The sequence below is a fragment of the Melanerpes formicivorus genome, unplaced genomic scaffold, assembly GCF_026170545.1.
Source record: "Melanerpes formicivorus ecotype bairdi unplaced genomic scaffold, bMelFor1.0.p_v2 SCAF_231, whole genome shotgun sequence".
Classification (NCBI taxonomy): domain Eukaryota; kingdom Metazoa; phylum Chordata; class Aves; order Piciformes; family Picidae; genus Melanerpes; species Melanerpes formicivorus.
The window spans coordinates 180051-201917 of record NW_027142583.1 but is presented as its reverse complement, the minus strand read 5'-3'; the positions used below and the strand labels follow the sequence as shown (position 1 = coordinate 201917).

Sequence of the window (21867 nt, the reverse complement as noted above, 5' to 3'; positions counted from 1 at the left end):
GGGGGAGAGGAGGGGGAGAGGAGGGGGAGAGGAGGGGGAGAGGAGGGGGAGAGGAGGGGGAGAGGAGGGGGAGAGGAGGGGGAGAGGAGGGGGAGAGGAGGGGGAGAGGAGGGGGAGAGGAGGGGGAGAGGAGGGGGAGAGGAGGGGGAGAGGAGGGGGAGAGGAGGGGGAGAGGAGGGGGAGAGGAGGGGGAGAGGAGGGGGAGAGGAGGGGGAGAGGAGGGGGAGAGGAGGGGGAGAGGAGGGGGAGAGGAGGGGGAGAGGAGGGGGAGAGGAGGGGGAGAGGAGGGGGAGAGGAGGGGGAGAGGAGGGGGAGAGGAGGGGGAGAGGAGGGGGAGAGGAGGGGGGAGAGGAGGGGGAGAGGAGGGGGAGAGGAGGGGGAGAGGAGGGGGAGAGGAGGGGGAGAGGAGGGGGAGAGGGATACGATAAACCAGGTTGGAAGAACCCTTTGAGATCATCAAGTCCAACCTCTCACCCAACACCATCTGATCAACTAAACCATGGCACCAAGTGCCTCATCCAGGCTCTTCCTAAGCACCTCCAGGGATGGAGACTCCACCACCTCCCTGGGCAGCACATTCCCATGGCCAATCTCTCTCTCTATGAAGAACTTCTTCCTAAAACCAAGCCTAAACCTCCCCTGGCACAGCTTGAGACTGTGCCCTCTTGTTCTGGTGCTGCTTGCCTGGGAGAAGAGACCAACCCCCACCTGGCTACAGCCTCCCTTCAGGGAGTTGTAGACAGCAATGAGGTCTGCCCTGAGCCTCCTCTTCTCCAAGCTCAGCAACCCCAGAGCTCCCTCAGCCTCTCCTCCCAGGGCTGTGCTCCACCCCCCAGTGCCAGTGCCAGCCCCGCCTGGTGCTGAGTGCGGGCAGCAGGGCTGGGATGAGAGTTGCACTCTGGACCCCGTCCCTCCCGGCCGCTCTCTGACACCTCACCGCCCCCCCCCATTGCTGTCCCAATGCACATCCTGCACAGCACAGACTGCAAACAGCCAAGAGCTTCAGGAGCCAACCCCGCGGCCCCCAGCACCGCCGGCACCCCCCTGCCCCTGGCCCAAGCCAAACAGAACAATTCCTCTCACTCCCCAAGCCTGCCCCAGCCCCACGGAGCCCCCTGCCCCCCGCGCCCCTCCCGACCCCCAACTCCACACACGCCCCCGGCAGCCCCACGCAGCCAGAGCCTTCCCCGCTGCGCTGCCGCCGCCCTCAGCGCTCCCCGGCCCCCCCAGCCCCTCCCGCCCCGCCGCAGCTCACCAGCCGGCAGCTGCCGCTCGCCCGCCAGCACCTCCGGCACTTCTCCCGCGCTCCGGCCCCGCTGCCGCTCCCCACGGGGCAGCAACAATGGCGGCCGCGGCCGGCAGGGGCAGCTCCTGGCTGGGCCTCGGCAGCGCCCAGGGGGAGGAGCTGCCGCGCTCCCGCCGCCTCTGATTGGCTAAGGCTGCCCGGCCGTGGGCGGGGCTTCCTCTGCGGCCCCAGCCCCCGCCTGGGCTGGGCTGCAACGTGGGCGGTTCGGGGCCTCCATTGCATCGCTCTCTGCTCGCCCAGGCTGCCAGGAGGCTGCAGGGGACGGCAGTCGGCAGCTGCCTCTACTCCGAGCTCTTCGTCCTTCCTCTTCCTGCTGCTGTGCGCCCCTTTGGCCTGGGCTGTGGGGTAGGTGTGAGCAGGCGCGGGGCAGAGTGGGGGCTACTGGGGTGGGGATCCCTTGGGGCTTGGGGGAGCGGCTCATGGGGTTGGCATTGGGATGCGGTGCGGCTGAGGGCTGTGTCGTGGAGCTGGGCTTGAGGAGGGCTCGGTGAGGTGTGGGGCTGGTGTGGGTGGGGCTGTGGGGGGTGGTTGTTGGGGGCTGTGGAGTTGTGGGGGCGTGTGTGAGGTTGGGTGGGGGCTTGGGGTCCGAGAGGGGCGTGTGAGGGGCTGGTGAGGAGCCCGTGGGGCTGTGTGGGTTTGGTGGTAGGAGTTGTTGGTGGTGGGGGAGGCTGTGTGTGGGTGTGGTGTGGGTCGGGGTGGTGAGGCTTGGAGTGGGGAGTGGTGGGGTGGTGCGAGGGGGTGGGTGCGGTTGTGTGGAGCTGTGTGTGGGGCTGGGTCGGGGTGGGTGTGTTTGGGGGTTCCTTGTGGTGCTGTGCTGCTGCCTCCCCCTGGTGGGGGCAGCTGCAGGCCCCTTTTGGCTGCTGCTGTGTTGCAGGCGGAGCCATTGGTGGGCTGCAGGGGCTGTCCCTGGCCCTGTGTCCCTGTGCTGGGGGCTGGGCTGGCAGCAGAGCTGAGGTGGCAGCGGCGCTGTGGGGGGCTGCTGTGTGCAGGAGAGGTGGTGGTGAGCGTGGGGTGTGGCTTGCAGCAGAGGCTGCTGTGGGGGTGTGTGGGGGAGCCCTGGGGGTTTGGAGGCTTTGTGCTGGCAGGTGCCGGGCGGCTGCTGTGCTGAAGGGCAGCGGCTGGGCTGAGGGCCAGGCGCGGGGGGGAGCTGTGGGCAGGCTGTGTGCTGGGTGCCGTGGGGGTGTCAGGCGTGGGTGCTGTGCTGAGCCTGAGCTTGGGAGCGCCTGGGGCTGGTGTCAGCTGTGGGGCGGTTTGGCTGTGCTGGGGGGTGGTGGCATCCAAGGCCTCTGTGCCCCCCAGCCCCTTCCTGTGGGGCTCTGCTGTGCCCTTGTGCCAGGGGTTCCTCTGCCTGCCCTCGGGCACAGGGCTGTGTCCATCTCTCTGCAGGCCTCTCTGTGTCCCCCAGCTGGGCTCTGCCTTTTATCCCTGCCCTCAGGAAGCTAAGCCTCTGTGCCCAGTGTGCCCAGCTTGCCCCTTTGGCTACTTGCAGCTGGCAGTGGTGCCCTGCCCCCAGCTAAGCCCGGTGGGTGCCCAGCAGCGCCTTGGCAGCCTGGATGGGAGCCTGGGGTGGTGCTGAGCTCTCTGCTGGTCATTCTCTGCCCTCTCTTTGCCTTCTCCCCTCTCTCCTCAGCTGCTCTCATCCGTGCACAAGCTGCAGGACACCTCCTTGAGCGCTGCCCTTGCTGGGGGGGTCCAAGGAAGAGTCCAGGGGGGTCCAGCAGTGGCTTGGTGCTGGACTCAGCTTAGCTTGGCCATAGAGCACCTCAGAGCCTGGCCTGGCCTTGTCTGTGAGCCCAGGGCTTGGGGCTGGGGTGGCCTCCTGGGCAGGAGCCCCCATTTGGAGAGAAAGGCTACTGGTGAGAAGAGGCCAGGAGGTGGGGGGGGTACCCCCAGGGAAGTGGGGTCCCCAGCTTGGGTGGCACTGGAGGAGTGCCCAGCTGGAGTGGGGAGGGAAGAACAGGAGGGTCCCCAAATGTTGCTGCCCCCCAAGTCTTCTTTGCCCCCAGGTCAGGCAGGGTCCCAAATGGCACTGCCATGGGCCCAGCCCCCCAGAATCCCTCTACACCCCCCCCACACCCCCCAGTGCTGGGTCCCTTGGGGGTGGGGGAGTCCTTTCCTGCTGCCTGGGTGTTGGGGACCCTTGTTGGTTCCTTTGGGAGAGCTTTGGGGTGCAGGGAGGTAACTGAGGGTGCCAGGGAGGCATTTTAGCTCTCAGTCTGCTGTTTTGGTTTCCCTGGGGGCATTTTGGGCTCCTCCTGCTTGTGGCAGGGTGCAGCATGGGCTGCCTGGGATCGCACAGGTAGTTGGGGGAGGCTGTTTGGGGGGTTCAGGGCTTTATCCCCCACCAGACTGCCAGTGCCTGCATCTGACTGTGCTGGGTCAGCTGCCAGGGGTGCTCCTGCCTCAGCCCTTGGGCTGGCAGCACAATGCCTGCCCCTGGTGCTGGGCCTTCTGCAGAGCTGGGCAGAGTGGTTAAGGAGGTGTCAGAATCACCCCAAACCCACAGCCCCCCTGCCCAGAGCACCCCTCCAAGGCCTCTGTGCTCTGCAATCTCTTGAGGCACAAATTTTCCCTGGAGGGTTGCAGAGTGGTTCTCAGTTTCTCTGCAGGCCTCCTGAGCACAGGAAGGCTCAGGGCAGGAGGAGCTTTTGCTGTGTGGCTGCAGGCTGAGAGCTGTGCAGAGCTTTTGTCAGCTGTGCTGGCAGGAAGCATGGTCAGAAGCAGACTGCTGTGCTGCAGCTGCTCTGCCTCTGGGGAAATGCTTGCTGGCAGGCAACCAAATGAGGCTGAGCTGTTGAGTGTCTGCTTGTGGCTGAGGAAGTGCATTGACTTGGACTGAAAGGTTTGGCTTGGGCTGGGGGCAGCCTGTTCTTGATGGTTTTGGTGGTGAGAAGTCCTGCAGCTTCCTTGGAGGAGCTTCAGCAGAAGACAAAGCAATTCCCTTGCTACTCTTTGCTGTGCAATGAGCTGGGAAGGGAAGGAAATGATTGCTGCAAGTGAGCAAAGCAATTGCAGTGCTCTGCAAGTCTCAGCAGTGCTGTGTCCAGCAGGGCCAGGGCAGGGATTGTCCTCCTGTCCTGGGCCCTGGGGAGGCCACCCCTGGAATGCTGGGGTCAGTTTTGGCCCCTGACTCCACGGACTTTGAGGGTCTGGAGCAGGTGCAGAGAAGGGCAAGAAAGGTGGGGAAGGGTCTGGAGAGCAGGGCTGAGAGGAGCAGGTGAGGGAGCTGTGAGTGTTTAGTGTGGAGAAGAGGAGGCTGAGGGGAGACCTCTTGGCTTCTAGAGCTCCCTGCAAGGAGGTTGCAGTGAGGTGGGGGTTGGGCTCTTGTGCCTAGTCTCAGGTGGTAGGAGAGGAAGTGTCCTGAAATTGTGGCAGGGGAGGCTTAGGTTGGAGAGGAGGAGGAATGAGTTTGGTGCCAGAGTGGTCAGGGCCTGGCAGAGGCTGCCCAGGGAGGCAGTGGAGGGGCCATGGCTGGAGGTGTTGCAGCAAGGTGTGGCCATGGGGCCATGGTTTGGTGTCCCTGGTGGTGTTGGGGCTGGCAGTTGGCCTGAGTGCTGAGAGAGGTCTTTTGCAGGCCAGGCAATTGTGTGGCTGTGTGAGGAAGCTGCCCCAGAGCAAATGCCTCTTAGGTGCTGGAGGTGCTGGGAAGAATGGGAAATGGGAGAGAGTCCTGTGGAGAGGGGAAAGGTTTGGGTTTTGCCTCTGGGCTCATAGTCTGCCCTTGGAAGTGCCTGGGATTCTTGCAAGCAGTGCTGTCAGCTGGAGCCTTTTGGGGTTAGTTGGTGGTGTGCTGAGAGGGCCCAAGGGAGGTGAGGCTTGGGAAGAGAAGTGGTGAGCAGAAAGCTTGTTGGGTTGTGGGTGGCCAAGGGGTATGGGTGTGTCTGAGAGGTGTGGAGTGCAGGAGAGCCTTCAAGGCCTTGTGGTGTTGCTGGAGCTGTGGGCTGAGGAAGTGGTGCTGCCAGGCAAGGGCTTGAAGGAGGTTGAAAGTCAAGTGGTGTGGATGGATTGGTATGGGGAAGTGTTTGGCTTCTTGTGGGCAAGTGAAGCTTTCCTTGTGCAGGAGGAGAGTGAGAGCCTGGGCTTTGCAATCCCTGGGGCCCTGGAGCCCTTCTGGAGTGGTTTTCTTCTGCAGAGCTTTGCAGCCCAGCTGCAGGTGTGCTGTTGCTGGAAGCTGTTGCTGGTTGTTTTGTGCAGCCTTGGGTGTTGGATCAGTGTCTTGGCTCAGTTTGGTCCTTTCTCTTGTGGCCAAGTTGAGGTCCCTTTGGTTTGGCAGCTGAGCACAGGTTGAGGCTTTTGCTGCAATGGTTTTTGTGCTGGCAGCATTTTGTGCTGGCAGCATTGTGTGCTGCCAGCTGGAGTGCTGTGTGCAGCTGTGGTGCCCCCAAGAGGGGCAGGAGGTTGAGCTGTTGGAGGGGGTGTGTAGGAGGCCATGGGGGTGGTGGGAGGGCTGTGGCATCTCCCCTGTGGGGGTTGGCTGTGAGAGTTGTCTCTGTGGAGGGTGGAGAGGAGAAGGCTGTGGGGAGAGGTTGGAGCAGCCTTGTGGCAGCTGCTGGGGGCTGCAGGAGAGCTGGGGAGGGACTTTTGTGAGGGGCTGGGAGTGATGGGCTGAGGGGGAGTGGATTGAAGGTTGAGGAGGGCAGATTTGGAGTGGAGCTTGGGAGGAAATAGTTTGGAGTGGGGGTGGTGAGAGCCTGGAGCAGGTTGGCCAGGGAGGTGCTGGCTGCCCCCTCCCTGGAGGTGCTGAGGGTGAGGTTGGATGAGGGCTTGAGCAGCCTGGTGTGGTGGAAGGTGAGTGTGGGCATGGCAGGGGGTTGGAGCTGTCTGATCTTTGGGGTCCCCTCCAGGGCAAAGCATTCTCTGAGTGTTTCAATTTGGACACTTAGCAGAAGTGCAATGAAGGGAACCTGAAATAAGCAAAGTTGTGAAACTGGCTCTGAGCCTGGGGCCTGGGTTTGAGGTTGTTTGCTGGTTCTTAGCTTGGGAGCTGCATCTGAGCTTGGGATCTGGGTCTGCATTGGGATCTGGCTGCAGGCCTGGGGGCTGGCTCCGAGCTTAGTGGCTGATTCTTGAGCTTGCTGTCTGCATCTGAGCTTTGGGTCTGGTTCTGCACTTCTGATCTGTCTGTGAGCTTGGGGCTGGGCCTGAGCTTGGGAGCTACTTCTGAATGTGGCATCTGAGTCTGAGCTTGAGGGCTTGGTCTGAGCTTTGGAGCTGCTTCTGAACATGGGAGCTGGGTCTGAACTTGGGAAATGGTTCTGATTCTTGAGCTTGGGATCTGGTTCTGCACTTTTGATCTCTCTCTGAGCTTAGGGGCTGGCTCTGCACCTTTGATCTGACTCTGAGCTTGGGAGCTGGTTCTGCACTTCTGGGTTTGAGCTTGGGATCTGGTTCTAGAGCTTGGGGTCTGGCTCTGACATTATTTGCTGGTTCTTTAGCTTGGTAGCTGCATCTGAGCTTGGGATCTGGTTCTGCACTTCTCATCTGCTTGTGAGCTTGGGGGCTGGCTGTGAACTTTGGAGGTGGGTCTGAGCTTGGGTGCTGCTTCTGAGCGATTTTCTTGAGGTTGGTAGCTGTGTCTGAGCTTGGGATCTGGGTCTGCATTTTGATCTGAGTCTGAGCTTGGAGGCTGGATTGGATCTTGAGGGCTACTTCTGACCTTGCAATGTTGTTCTGAGCCTGGGGGCTGCATCTGAGCTTGGGATCTGGTTCTGCACTGTTGATCTCAGCCTGAGCTTGGGGGCTGGCTCTGAGATTAGGATGTGGTTCTGAGCTTGGGAAGTGGTTCTGAGTTTAGGAGCTGGGTGTGAGCTACTCAGCTGGGTGTGAGCTTGGCCCCTGCCTTGAATTTAAAATGAGAGAGTTCAGCCAGTTGGAAGTTGAAGCTGAGCTGCTTTGCACTGCAGTGCTTCAGAGTTTGTGGTGCTCCAAAGGCAGATCTCAAAGAGCTGCTGCAAGAGTTGAGCTGAAGTGGCACAGTGCCCTGCAGAGGCAAAAGCTTTTCCCTGCCAGTCAGCCATTGGAATCATCTCCCCAGGGCAGTGGTGGATTCCCCTGCAGGGCAGAGTTGGAAGGCTCAGCTTGGCAGGGGGCTGGGCCAGCTCCTTTCCAGTCCAGTGTCAGCTGGCAAGGTTGGAGCAGCTGAGCCTTGGGGTCCCTTGCAGCCTGGCATTGTGTGGCAGCAGAGCTGTGCTGCTGGTTTTGAGGGCACTTGGAAAGCTTCTGGAGCATTTGTGCAGAGTGTGCAAGACATCCCTGAGCCTAGCAACTCCCTCAGCTCTCTTCAGAATGAACTCTGCAGAGCTGGAAGAGCTTTCCAGGAATTTGGCAGAGGTTTGGAGGAGTTAGGAAAGGATTTTGGTTCTCCTCCTCCTTGTCCTCTTCCTTGTCCTCCTCTGCCTCATCTTTTTCCTCCTCTCCCTGGAAGCTGCACTTAGACTCCTAGAATCCTGGAGTAGTTTGGGTTGGCAGGGAGCTGCAAAGGTGCTGCAGTCCAAGCCCCTCTGCAGTCAGCAGGGACATCCTGCACTAGCTCAGGTTGCCCAGAGCCCTGTCCAGCCTCACCTTGAACCTCTGCAGGGCTGGGACCTCAAGCCCCTCCCTGGGCAACCTGTTGCAGTGTTCCAGCAGCCTCCTGGTGCAGAACTTGTTCCTCACCTCCAATCTCAATCTGCTCTGCTCTAGTTTGAAGCCATTGCCTCTGGTGCTGTCCCTGCAGGCTTTGCAAACAGTCTCTCTGCAGCCTTCTTGTAGCCCCCTTCAGGTACCAGAAGGTCACTCTTAACACTCCCCAGAGCCTTCTCTTCTCCTCTCCAGGCTGATCACCCCCAGCTCCCTCAGCCTGTCCTGGTAGTAGAGCTGCTCCAAGCCCCTGATCATTTTTGTTTCCCTCCTCTGGGCCCTCTCCATCAGGTCCATGTCCTTCCTGTGTTGAGGGCTCCAGAGCTGGCTGCAGTGCTGCAGGTGAAGTCTCAGCAGAGCAGAGCCAAGTGCCAGGATGGCCTCTGTCCATCTGTGGCCCTGCTGCTTTTGGTGCAGCCCAGGCTGCCCTTGGCCTTGTGGGCTGCAGGCTCCCGCTGTCTGTTCCTGTCCAGCTTCTTGTCCAGCAGCAGCCCCCAGTCCTTTTCTGCAGGGCTGCTTCCTATCCCCTTCTCCCCCAGCCTGTCCTGATTGTGAGGATTGTGCCAGGCCAGGGGCAGGACCCTGCCCTTGCTCTTGTTGAAGCTCAGGAGGTTGCCCTGGGCCCCCTCTGCAGCTCATCCCCTTGAGCTCCTCCAACTTGTTCTACAGGGCATTGTCTTAGGTTTCAGGAAGCAGAGAGGCTCTCTTTGAGCCTTGTGAAAGGAGTTGATGCCAAGCTATGCCCAGAGGGTTGGACAGAATTGGGCAGTTTCCATGGCTGTGCTGTTCAGAGCTGCATCCTACAGTGCAAAGCATCAAATCCACAACAATCCATAGTGCGCCTGGGCCACGGGAGCCAAGCAACCTCCCTAGGCCAAAGCTTCCTCCAGAGCTCCACCAAAGCAGGCCAGAACCCCAGGCCCCAAATGCCTTCCCCCTCCCCCATGCCTCTCTGCCCCTCCTCCCCCCATACCCAAGAGCTGCAGTTACAGTCTGGTAGGCAGCTCCCAGGTGAGCCAGGCTGCTGCAGGCCGCAGCTGGCATCATTGCCAAGGCCTCAAAGCTCCTCTGCAGAGAGAGATCCCAGAAGATGTTGCTGGGAGCAGAGAGGAAGGGCAAAGGAGGTTGGAGAGCCTGTGCTGTTCCTTTGTAGAGAGTGGGTGCAGGCCTTGTGGGAATGAGCTAAGATAGATGACACTTTTACTGCAAGAAGGGGGCCGCTTATTCGACCAATTTGATCAGCGGATTCCAACTTTATTGAGCATCAGACACATCTTATATACAGTTTGCTATAATTATGCCCACTTGGCAACATACTATTGGTTGCTCTCTAAAGGGTTACATCATTGTTTTCACAACTCTGTGGAATTCTTCTATCCGGCCTAATTGCTCTCTTTCCCAGATCTCGCCTCCTCCTTATCTTGCTTGCCTCCCATCTCAGGGGCAGCTGGGTTTCAGCATGCCAAGCAATCAGCACTTTCTCACATCTCCTACTCTGCCACTATATTATCAACAGAGAATTCTTCAAGGCCTGAATTGCACAGGTGTTCCTGGGACCCATGTCCCCTCTTACTCAAAACAAACCCCAACAACAATTCCCCCGTTTTTCTTTTGTGCAAGTAAGGCCTTGGAAGTTATTCTTTGAACTCTTTGCATAATACAATTATAAACAAGTTTAACAATAATCAAAATGAGTACAATAATACTTAAGAACCTTAAAACTTACTACTATAATTAACAAACATATTTACATTAAGACTGGGTATCCCTATCAGACACGTCTGAAAAAGTTCAATCAATTCATTATTACCTGTTATGTTGCATCTTTATTTTCTCTAGGATGGTCAAAAATCATAATTTGTTTAAGGGTAGCAAGATTTCTTTAATCTGTAAAGGTAGATCTGGCCAGGCTCTAGCTTCACAGACAGAAAACTTGCAGGCAATCAGCAAGAGCAAAAGAGCTTCATTGCTTTGCTCAATCTAAAAATTACCCACAATAATGTTTTTTGCTCATCCTAGTAATTCTTTTATTGGTACCATTAAAAACTCCCCCTTTTTTTTTTTTTTTTTTTTTTTTTCTTTTGCTACGGGATACTCTCTCTCTCTCTTGCTTATTAGAGCGTCAGACAAGCTTAAGTACAACTTCAGCTAATTATGCCTACTAGCCATTATCTTACTGGCACATAACTGGCGTCGACTCCTCCTCTTGCAGTTTACACATCCTGACACAGCTGATCACAAGTTTCTGCTTATCAGTTCTTCGGGGCTCTCCAGAGCTCTCAGGGTCGTAAACAACTCAAGGGTTATTCTCAGCTTTCAGGGTTACACTAGTTCAATCAAGTCTCTGGTAGTCTGAGCACGGGTTCGATGCTTCTGCAGGTCATGTTCTGAGAAGTCTGTTGCTGTATCGAGACCTTTCTGAGCGATCCATTTCTCCACAATAATTCCCCCGTTTTCTTTAACAACTACAAAGCTTCCTGATAACTTATTAATCCTATTCATAATACAATTATAAACAATCTTAACAACAATAATAACAATTACCACAATAATCAATATTCTAACAGCTTCCTTAATAATCGGCAGGAATATACCCGCCCAAGAACCCAATAATGCCTTTAACCACATATCAATTATATTATCATCTTGTTTGATCTTTTTGGTATGTTCTTTTAACCAATCTATTTCCTTATGGATTGACAAACTATGATCCGACAAATTAAAGCAACACATACCTTCTACATCTTCGTAACCATGCCCTTGGGCTAAAAGCAAAAAATCTATAGCTGCTCTATTTTGCAATAATGCATGCCTCATGCTATCTGGGTCCATCAGTAATTCCTGCAATACAATATTCGTGACGTTGGCTTGCTTGACAGACCAACAAGCTAATTTTTCTATCTGTCTTAATGCTTGCGCAGCAGCAACTCCTGGTGCTAATATCGATGCAAACGCGTTTGCTGGCTTGGACCATAATTCCACTTCATCCTTACAATTTTTACCTAAGGTTTTTAAGCTTCTTTTTGTCCGTTTTTCTTGGCTAACGTTCAACCATTGCCGATAGCTCGGAGCCATTAAGGTCAAACGGCCTAAGTAACATGGTCCCCCAAATATGTTAGCAGGAACTCCCTGCCAAGCTCGTGCTCCACATATCAAAAATATGCCTGGTGGTAATGCCTTTGCCGTATTGTTGTTCCATAAGGACTGTTTGCCATTAATCCCATATGCTCCTAGTGGTTTACTTTGACTAAACCCACAAAAATCCCCAATAGCATTTTAGTCTGCTAACTCTTTGGGTGTCAAGTCCATCCAGCCTTTACTTGATAATGATTTAACATATTGTGCAAAAGCCTTGCTTGTAGCTTGCTGCAACATCTGATTAAACTGATCCCTTGATTGTACATTACCAAACGCGGTTAAATACAGATTAGCTTGGCCCTCCAATTTTTTGCGTTGCTCATAAAACCCCCCAAAATACACACACGTCTGAGACTCATTTTTAACTTTCATTGCTCCTAATAACTCCAACTCTTGAGGGGGCCAAGACAATGCGGTATTTAAGCCTTGTACTAATTTCGCTGTACATTCAGATTCCTTATCAGCCTTTAGACAAACCCCTGTAGAATATGCTGCAAATTGATTCTTAACATATCCTGGCATTCCTATTAAGCATGTCCTAAAAGGATCCCCAGCTGACTGTAGTGATAGACAAAACTCTGATTGTCCTGTCATATTGGCTCAGGTCACCCACATGTTAGTTCTAGGATTTATATCATAAATCGCAGCACATCCTATCAGTTCCATTATCAGCACAATGATTGCCCTCTTCATCTTTCAGGTCGTTGTATTGTCTACCGTCACTGGGCGTTATCGTATTGTCTGCCGTTACTGGGGCTGGTCTTATCCACCGACTCGGGATCCAACGAGGTCCTTCTGCTGTGGACACACAAAAATAACCTCTACCAATAAACAACACATCTACGGGTCCTAACCACTGCCCTGTTTGTTGGTCCCTATAAAGTACTTTCATCTGTATAGACCTTAAACCCCCTTGCTGCTGGTGTTTTACTACTGGTGGTATGTCCTCAGATCCAAAGATACACAGATGATTCAACACAAACAACACCCTATTTACCCAAGAAGAGGGTTCTCCTTCCTTGTGCTTTTGTAAATACTGTTTTAATGTCTGATTTGCTCTTTCTATCACTGCCTGTCCCGTTGGAGAATGGGGAATCCCTGTAATGTGCTTGATGTCCCATAACTGCATAAATTCCTGTAAACTCTTACTAACATATGCCGGCCCATTATCTGTCTTAATGGTTTGTGGAACTCCCATTATGGCAAAACATGCTATCAGATGTTTTCTAACATCCTTTGCTTTTTCTCCTGTTAGTGCTGAAGCCCACATCATATGGCTAAAGGTATCTATGGTTACATGTACATACCTCTGCCTGCCAAATTCAGGTACATGAGTAACATCCATTTGCCATATTTCATTGCTTGTCAAACCTCTGGGATTTACTCCTACACCAAGACCCAGTCCTCTATTTATGTGACTACAAATTGGACATGCTTGCACAATAGCTTTAGCCTCAGCATAAGGTATTTGAAAACCTCTCACCAAACCTTTCACATTCTGATGAAACATTCCATGTGACTCTCGGGCTCTAATAAATCTTGGTACTGGTGCTGTCACAGATACCAGTCTATCTGCTCTTGGATTCCCCTCTCCTAAACCGTGGGTAAACTTATGGCTTCGAATATGTATGATGCTATACTCTTCAGCCCTCAACTTAACGACCCTTCTTAATTCCAATAACAGTTCCCACAGTCTCTCATTGGCAACTCTTTTGATTGTCGAGTCCTCAATTCTCGCAACAAGCCCCACAACATACATCGAGTCCGAAACCACATTAACAGGCTGCTTTATCCAGTTTTGCAACACCCAAACCACAGCCTTAAGCTCTAGAGTCTGTAGAGAGTCACCCTTCTCCGCAGGCAGCACTTGCTGTCTCCATGTGCCTTCTTCTTCCCATGTTGCTACCGCTGTCATCGACTTCTTGCCAGCATCTGTAAATACTGTTAATGCATTTTTAATTGGCTGTTCCCTAAATTTTGGTTTCTGTATCCATTCATAATTACACATCCAGTTCAACACCTTGTTTTTCAGTGGTTCTGCCACAATGTCTGCTCCATTGGCAAGACAAGCCGCTGCCAGGTCATCACAGTTTCCCAAAAATCATTCTAAGTCCTCCTTTTTCAGAGGGACATAAATGGTACTTGGTTCACAACCAGAGATGCTACACAATCTGAGACAACATGTCTTTGTCAGATCCGCTAAAATTAAAATTTTTTGTTGTATTGTTCTCTTTGGTTGCAGAGGCGGAAATATCCATTCCAAAACCCTAGTACTCTCCCCCGTTTTCTTTAAATCTTGAGTGAGAGCACCCACTAAGTGTTGTCGTCCCAGAAGTATAGTAACATCTATGGGTACATCAGGATCACGGCGGGATACACAACCTTTAGTAATATGTTGAACAATTTGTTGGATTGCATCATGTTGATCAGTCGATACCACAACCGGTTGTGCAGGGTCAATACCTTTCAATAAGGGCTTTAAGGGTTCCAACATGTCATTAGTAATGCCTGTCACAGGTCTCAACCACTGGATATCTCCCATAAATTTTTGTATGTCATTTAATTTTTTAAATTCTGTGTGCAATTGCAACTTTTGTGGGCTAATCTGTTGTTCCGTAATTGTCCGCCCTAAATATTTGATAGGCATTGTCTTTTGAATCTTTTCTGTGGCTATAAATAGGCCCATAGCTTCTAGACTTTGTTGCAGTTGTTGCATTTGTTGGGTACTAAACTGTTGTTGCTGACATAACAAAATATCGTCCATATAGTGATATATGATTGTGTCAGGCCATGCTGTGCGCAATGGTTGTAATGCCGCTGCAACATATAATTGACACAGGGTCGGCGGATTTTTCATTCCTTGTGGTAACACCAGCCATTCATATCGTGCTGCTGGTGCCTGTCGATTGATCGATGGTAAGGTGAAAGCAAATCGACAAGTATCCTGTGGGTGTAACTTAATGGTGAAAAAACAGTCCTTTAAATCAATCACCAATAAACTCCAAGTGGCTGGTAACATGGATGCACATGGTAAACCGGGTTGTAAAGCGCCCATGGCCCATATTTGTTTATTGATGGCTCGTAAGTCATGTAAAAGCCGGTATTTCCCAGATTTTTTCTTGATCACAAAAATAGGAGTGTTCCATGGGCTAGTGGAACACTTTAAATGCCCTTGTTGTAATTGTTTTTTAACCAACTGGTGGGCAGCTCGAAGACTTTCCTCCTTAAGCGGCCATTGCTCGATCCATACGGCATTGTCATTATGCCATTGTAATGCAATCGGGAAAGTCCATGCAGTGACCGCTACTGTACGTTTTTTTGTCGTTAAGACAGCACCTAGTTGACCCAAAATATCTCTGCCCAGCAGCATTTGTACAGGTGAGGGCAAGGGCAAAACAGAACAAACCACAGTCATTGTTGTCCCATCACAAGTCACCCGTAATGGGGGCGAAGTTGCTGCTACTTTTACACCTCCAACACCTGCCAATGAGGCCGTTGCAGTAGTTGTAGGCCACATAGATGGCCAACAAGAATGTGATATTACCGACACATCAGCTCCCGTGTCCATCAGTGCCATAAGACGTATTGTTTCGTCACCGTAAGCAACTTGTGCTTTTATCTGTGTCCTTTCGTCCATAGCTGCGGTGAAAAGAGTCAAAGGAGCCGTGGAGGATCCAAAACCCCCATCTCCTCTACTCTGGCGATTATAGGGCTGCAATCCTGCTGCCAGGTGGGGCAATGGAATCAATTGTGCTATTTTACTTTGTGATGGGACAACAAGAGGCGGAAATATTGTCTGTATCATAATCTGAATCTCTCCAGTAAAGTCTGCATCAATCAGTCCTGTTAATACAATAATTCCAGCCATAGAGGCTGACGATCTTCCAATCAATAAACACCCACACGGTTGTCCATTAATCATGATAGGTCCAAAAACCCCTGTTGCCACTCTTTGCGGCTCTTTGCTGGTTAGTGTCACATCTACTGCGGTCGCCAGGTCCAAGCCGAGGCTCCCTCCTGTGGCTGGTCGGAGCTGTGGCTGCTGTTGTTGCCTCCCTCAGAGCCGGTCACCATTTGTGTCATAGCGCGGCGGCCTTTCGCGCTCCGCTGGGAGTTTCCCGATCTCCGACAGACCACCGTGTTGTGATTGTCGGACTGGCATTTCTGGCACCACACGGAGCGAATTTTACATTTTCTCCGCACATGTCCCATTTTGCCACAACGATGACACTGTATTTCGTCTGATGACTGCTTATAGGGTCGGCCTTGCCCTTTCGAGTCTGTGCGCAAAGGTACTAAGGCTGCCATAACCTGCTGACTATGCTCAAACTGTTTTGTCATTGTCATTGACAACGCCTCAGCCTGTTTTGGTAATCCCTTACCAATCACCTCCGTCAACATGGCCATCGGATTGCTTGGCAAGTCCTGAGCCCTCTGCAACAATTCGGCTACCGTCCATCTAGGATCTGCTGATGTAATAAGCTGCTGCGTCTGCTGGTTCCCATTCTGCATTAAACACTGCCTTAAAATTGCCTCTCGGAAACCTTCTCCTACGCTTGCTGCTCTAAGTGCGGCAAGCAACTTATCCACAAATTCACCAAGAGGTTCCTGTCTACCTTGCTTAATTCCCATATAGTGAGGATTTGCATTTCCATCCTTCTGCTTGTCAAAAGCCCTCCTTACTATCTGGGCTGATGCTTGCAAAACAGGCGGCTGTAAAAGTGCCTGTAACTCTGGTCTCTCATACTGTCCCGTTCCACACAACTGATCTACTGTTACATCAAATAGTGGGTCGTTTTGCTGTCTTTGTACTCCAGCTGATTGTCTAGCTAGGTGTTCCCACTCATTCAAAAATGTCATAAATTGAGATGCTGTTAGGATCAGCTTCATAACATTATGAGAATCTGTAGGTAACATATTATAGTTCATGTAAATAAAATCAATCATCTGTCTAGCTGGCTCAGATTGAATCCCAAACTGACTCGCAGTCTGTCGTAATTGAGATAACAATTTCCATGGCAATTGGGTTACATCAGCCTGGACAACATTCTGCTCCCCAGGGACCTGTGTGTACATCACTGGAAAAGCTTGATGTGAAACAGCCAGCCGGCTAAACCCTTCCTGATCTCCTTCGGCGTTTAAGTGCTCTGCAACCTTTCGCCAATACTCTGTGTGCTTTCTTGCATGATCTTTAACGCCACCTCCAGGATCTACCGCCCTGTTTGTCTCCTCTCCCTCACCTACTTTCTTCTCCTGTACAATTTGCTCAGCTAAGAGAGACGGGGAAGGCTCCTCAGCAGAGTCCTGTGTTACAGATTGTAATTCGACTCTGCCACCTAACCCTTTTACACACACAGCCTTCTCCTTTCTTAAATAATCCTGAACCTCTTCTGACAAAGGCAACCCAGCATGTGTAACACTTGCTCCATTTGGGTCCGTACAATCTAATCGTACCCTGGCTTGATAAGCTGCCATTTGCTCAGCACGATGCTGATCCAATGCTGTCATAACCATCTTCCACCATTTTCCACACTCCTTTGCTCGTTTTTCATCATCTAAGCCATGCAGCCACAAGTCTTGTCCAGACTTTTTCCACTGCAATTTTTCAAACACCTCATTTGGGTCCTTAAAATATCCTAACTCTTCTGCATAGCTTAACAGCGGCACCAACTCCTTTGTAAAATTTAACTTACACTGTCGCTTTTCTAAAAAGCATATAAATAAATCATACGCTGCCTGCCTATCCATAACCGTATTTAAACATTAATACCTGTGCGCACAGTCCTCGTTTAAGCAGTTTCCGGCTCTACAGCGTCTTCGGCTTCAAGGCTGTCTTCCCTTTTCTTGCAGCCTCCGGTACTGCTATCCCGGGCCGGCCGTCTTCTTGCCTCCCGGCTTACTACGAATCTCCCAACGTCCCGAAGAACTTCTTAAACGCTAACGTTTGTCTTCATTAGGGTCCCGTGTTCGAGCGCCACTTACTGCAAGAAGGGGGCCGCTTATTCGACCAATTTGATCAGCGGATTCCACTTTATTGAGCATCAGACACATCTTATATACAGTTTGCTATAATTATGCCCACTTGGCAACATACTATTGGTTGCTCTCTAAAAGGTTACATCATTGTTTTCACAACTCTGTGGAATTCTTCTATCCGGCCTAATTGCTCTCTTTCCCAGATCTCGCCTCCTCCTTATCTTGCTTGCCTCCCATCTCAGGGGCAGCTGGGTTTCAGCATACCAAGCAATCAGCACTTTCTCACATCTCCTACTCTGCCACTATATTATCAACAGAGAATTCTTCAAGGCCTGAATTGCACAGGTGTTCCTGGGACCCATGTCCCCTCTTACTCAAAACAAACCCCAACAACACACTTTGTGGTGTCCCTCTGGACTCTGCTGTCCCTTCTGGAGGTCTCTACTCTCTGGTGTAAGACATCTCAGTGCCTTCCACCCACCACAGGGATTCTCCTCCATCATCTCATGTCCAGGGGCTTCTGTTGGGCCCTGCTGGCTGTGTAGATCAGCCCGGGTGACGTTGTAGGACCCTGGGGACTCTGAGAGGGCAGCAAGTGAGTGGAGCTGGAGCAATGGATGGAGAGATGGAGGGTGAAGGCTGCAGGGGGTGGGAGGGCTTAGTTCAGCAGCTGTGTGGCTCTGCCTGGCTCCTACCTCCAATGGTGCTGGCAGCAGCTGACCCCAGAAGCTCCAAGCCCCAAACCCTGCCTGGCTCAGGACAGTCCCCTGACCGCTCCTGACATCCAGCACAGCCCAAGTAGGCCCTCAGGGCTCCTAGCCACACAGCCCAGCCATAGCTGCTGCATGAGTTGTCTGCATGGTCCCTCCCCAGCTCTCATCTGTAACCCCCCCTTGGCTAGGTGCTGTTCTTTCAGCCCTCCAGCTGATCCCAGCCTTTAGTCTCAGGCCCCTTCCATTCTTGTGCTGCTGCTTCCAGCCCAGTTCCTTAGATGCTTCCTCAGCCTCAGCTGCAGTAGCAGTGGAGGTGGGGGACACAGGGCCATGGGACAGCCAAGGCAGCAGGGCCATGGATGGGCTGGGAATGAGGGAAGGGCCTGGGAATGGTCAGGCAGGAATTAGGCCTTGTCCCCCCAAAAAGGGGAGAGGATCCAGGGCCCAGGTGGCAAATGTGTGTGCAGGGAATGGCAGAATCTGGCAGCATTTGAGGAGCTGAAAGGAGTGAATTGTGCTGCAGCTCTGCCTGTGTCAGCTGGGAGATGAACAGCAGCCCATGAGCACTGTGCCCTCCCATCCAACCTCATTTTCTCTTGGGGATGTGGAGTGGCAGCTCCAGGGAACTGCAAAGAGCAAGCTGAGAGAAATGGTCAGGGAGAGAAGGAAGCCAAACCCTTTCCAGTGAGTCTCTTCAGGCTGCAGGCGTGTGAAGGGTGCTGGAGGTGTGAGGTTTGGGCAGGAGCCAGAGACTCCTCCAGCATCCCAGTGAGGGCTGAAGAGGTTTAGCAAGAAGCTGCCCAAGTCCCTTCCCCCTTTGCTGTACCTCCAGAGATCATGAAGCTCCCTTTGTGTGTGTCCTGAGGGCTGCTGTGATCTGCTCTTGGGGAGTGGCCAGCAGAGAGGTGTGTTCAGGGCAGAGCTGAGCACAGAGTGGGGGTGTTGGGGGCAGGGCCAGGGACAAGAGCTGTGGCCAGAGCATGATCTGCTGTCAAATGCAGCTGCAGGCAGCAGAGGCCTGGGCAGCCAATGGGAGAAAGCTTTAGGCAAGGCCTGGGAGAGGCTGTGTGGAGGCAGCTGTGTTGTGGTGCTGGCCTGCAGCTGTGTGCTGGGGGCTGTGTGCTGGGCAAGGAGCTGAGTCTGCACTTGTTGAGGCCTCCCATCTTGATCAGTCCTGGCTGTGTGCTGTGGCTGTGCTGCTGGGCTTGGGAGCTGCCCCCAGCAAGGCTGAGCTGTGCTGCCTGGTCCTGGGCAGTGCTGAGCCATCCCTTGCAGGTCAGTGCTCCCCTCTGAGCCCTTTGCTTCTCTGTGGCAGGAGTTGTGTCCCTCTCTCACCATCATCCCTGCCCCTGTGTGCTGTGGAAGAGCAGAGTTTGCAGATCTGCCCCTTGGATCAGCCCAGCAGGTAAGAAATCCAGAATGGGGCAACGGCAGGACCCCAGCCCCCCAGAATCCTAGAGTTCCAGGGCACCTTCCAGCCTCCTGCACCTCCTCCTACCCACCACATTTCACTGCTCCAGGGGCTCTGAGGCACATCAGGTGTTAGAGTTTGGAAACTCCCCAGGCTTGTGGGGATCAGGTGTGTGGCAGGAGGTGATGTTTGGGCTTGGGACGTGGAGGGTGGTGGGATAACGTTGGAGGTGGTTTGGTCTTTCATTGTTCAGTGCTGCTGCCTCCATTGCCTGAGCCAGGAGAGATCAAAGGACAGGGCCTGGGCCAGGAACCACCCTGCCAATGCCACCAGGCTCGAGGAGAGTGGGAGAAGACCACTTGTAAGTCCCAGGGTACCTCAGGGCACTGATCACAGGAACCTGGGGTCTCAGTACAGGTATTAGAGGTCTGAGCCCACACTGTGGCAGAAACTGTAAGTTTGAGGTCCCCTCTGCATTCTTTCCTCCAGCTGGGTGTTGGGAGTCAGGGAGTGTCATGACCCAGGCAGGATCTGAGGTTTTCTGATCCTGGGCTCAGGTGCTTCCATGTTCCAAATCTCACTGCTGTAACCCGTTCCTGCCAGAGTATGGCCTCACAGAAGGACCCAGACAAAAGCTGGGAGGAGAAGCAGCACCCAGAGATCAAGTTGGAGCAGCCAAAGTTCAGCCTGAAGGGAGAGAAGGAGGAGAAAGAGGACAAGAGGGAGGATGGTAATGCTGAGGAGAATGATGACTATGATGACGATGAGTATGGAGAGGAGGATAACCATGAAGATGAATGTGACCAGGAAGTGGAGGAAAAGGAATTTGCAGAGGAGGATAAAGCCAGAGCAGGTCCCTCTGTGCCACCCAGGCAGCTGAATCAGTGCCCTGAGTGTGGGCAGAGCTTCCCACCTGGCTCAGAGCAGGTGAAGCACCACTGCCCCTACCCTGGTCCCCGGCACTTCATCTGTGGTGACTGTGGCAAGAGGTTCAGCAAGAGCTCTGAGCATATCCAGCATTGCTGCACCCACACCACTCAGAGGCCATACAGCTCAGAGTGTGGCAAGACCTTCACTCACAAGTCTTCTCTCGCTCAGCACCTCAGTGTGCACATCACTGAGAAGTCCTTGCCCTGCAGGGACTGCGGCAAGAGGTTCAAGACCGTCTCCACTCTCACCATCCATCGCCGCATCCACACTGGAGAGCATCTGTTCCCCTGTGCTGCATGTGGCAAGAGCTTCACCAGGAGCAATGAATTCATCCAGCACCAACTCATCCACAGTGGTGAGAAGCCGTACAGCTGTGCTGACTGCGGCAAGAGCTTCACCCGGAAGTCTCACCTAACACAGCACCGTCCTGTGCACACTGGTGAGAAATCATTCAGTTGTGCTGAGTGCGGCAAGGCCTTCAGCCATAGGAGCACTCTCATTCACCACCACCAAACCCACACGGGTGAGAAGTCTTTCACCTGTTCTGACTGTGGCAAGAGCTTCAACCGCAGGGACAATCTCTTTCATCACCGCCGCACTCATACTGGTGAGAAACCTTTCACCTGTGCTCACTGTGGGAAGAGCTTTAGCTATAGGCAAAATCTCAGTTGCCACCGCCGCACCCACACCGGTGAGAAACCGTTCACCTGTGCTGACTGCGGGAAGTGCTTCACCCGGAGGGGTTCCCTCAAGAAGCACCACTGCACCCACACCAGAGAGCTGCCTGCACTGGAGGGGAGGCATAAAACCACCTAGAATCGATTGGGTAATCCTGACCCCTCTGAGAGGGCCTTTCCAGCACCAAAATCATCCCTTTTTCCTTTGCACTTCTCAGGGACTGGGGACACCAGCAGCAACAAACACCTCTTGCCCTTCTGAACACCAATTATTACTAATGAGAACAATTACAGTGCTGAGTCAGCACAGCTGGAGCTCCCAGTGGAGCTGGGCAGGGCTTTGCCAGGGTCTGTCTGGTTCTTCCCCAATGCTTTGTGTCTCCCTGGGGTAAGAAATCCTCTGTCCATTGACCAATTGTGTCAATAAAACCTAAAAGTTACCCAAATCCTGTCTGTTTGCTTTTATTTCAGTATTCAGTATTCCTAAGGTTGGAAGGGACCTCAAAGATCATCAAGTCCAACCTGTCACCACAGACCTCGTGACTAGAGTAGGGAGGACACTACTACCCACTGCAGGCTTGAACTCACAACCTTCCCATTAAGGGTCTGATGCACTACCAACTGAGCCACCTGAGGGGGTTAAGATATCCCTGCCTCAATGCCTGAATTTTGGGGGCATTTGCTCCCAAGGGATGGGGTGGAGCTGTGTGCCCAGTTGAGGGAGGGGGAAATGAGGTTCTCAGAGGAGTCTTGAGGAGCATCTCAGAGGCATTCTGCGGGGGCTTTCAGGCGATCTTAGGTGTTTGGGATTTGGATGGTCCTAGGACTGACTCTTGGGATCTTTGGAGGGTATAGGGAGAAGCTTATGGAGATCTTTGGAAGAACTCAGAAAGCTTCTGTTGGCTTTCCACTCTGGGGCTGGAACAGGTTGAAGAGCTGAGAAGAGGTTAAGCTGCCTGTTCCCCCCCCCCAAAGCAGAAGTGAGGGAAAAATAACACACAGAGGAACAAAAAAAAAACCTCTGGCTTGAGATACGGACTTGAGACAACATCAACAGAGCAGAATCCAAATGAGATCCCATAATGCACACTAACCTGA

The 21867-nt window shown here is 53.1% G+C and overlaps 1 protein-coding gene across 2 annotated transcripts; it reads left to right on the top strand.

Annotated features, from left to right (window-relative positions):
* The first annotated feature begins 1531 nt into the window (after window positions 1–1531).
* LOC137458182 (gastrula zinc finger protein XlCGF26.1-like) lies at window positions 1532–21101 on the top strand. Of its 2 annotated transcripts, XM_068169868.1 has the most exons (3): window positions 1532–1651; window positions 19067–19156; window positions 19766–21101. In XM_068169868.1, the coding sequence occupies exon 3, from the start codon at window positions 19769–19771 to the stop codon at window positions 20906–20908; it is 1140 nt and encodes a 379-aa protein (XP_068025969.1). In that variant the 5' UTR covers window positions 1532–1651; window positions 19067–19156; window positions 19766–19768; the 3' UTR covers window positions 20909–21101. The 2 variants fall into 2 exon arrangements, 1 of the variants encoding a protein (XP_068025969.1); XR_010991595.1 differs by lacking the exons at window positions 19067–19156; window positions 19766–21101 and adding an exon at window positions 11763–15065.
* Window positions 21102–21867: the final 766 nt, after the last annotated feature.

Coding starts and splice junctions, on each gene's coding strand:
- LOC137458182 (XM_068169868.1), top strand. CDS start 19,769: ATGGCCTCACAGAAGGACCCAGACAAAAGCTGGGAGGAGAAGCAGCAC.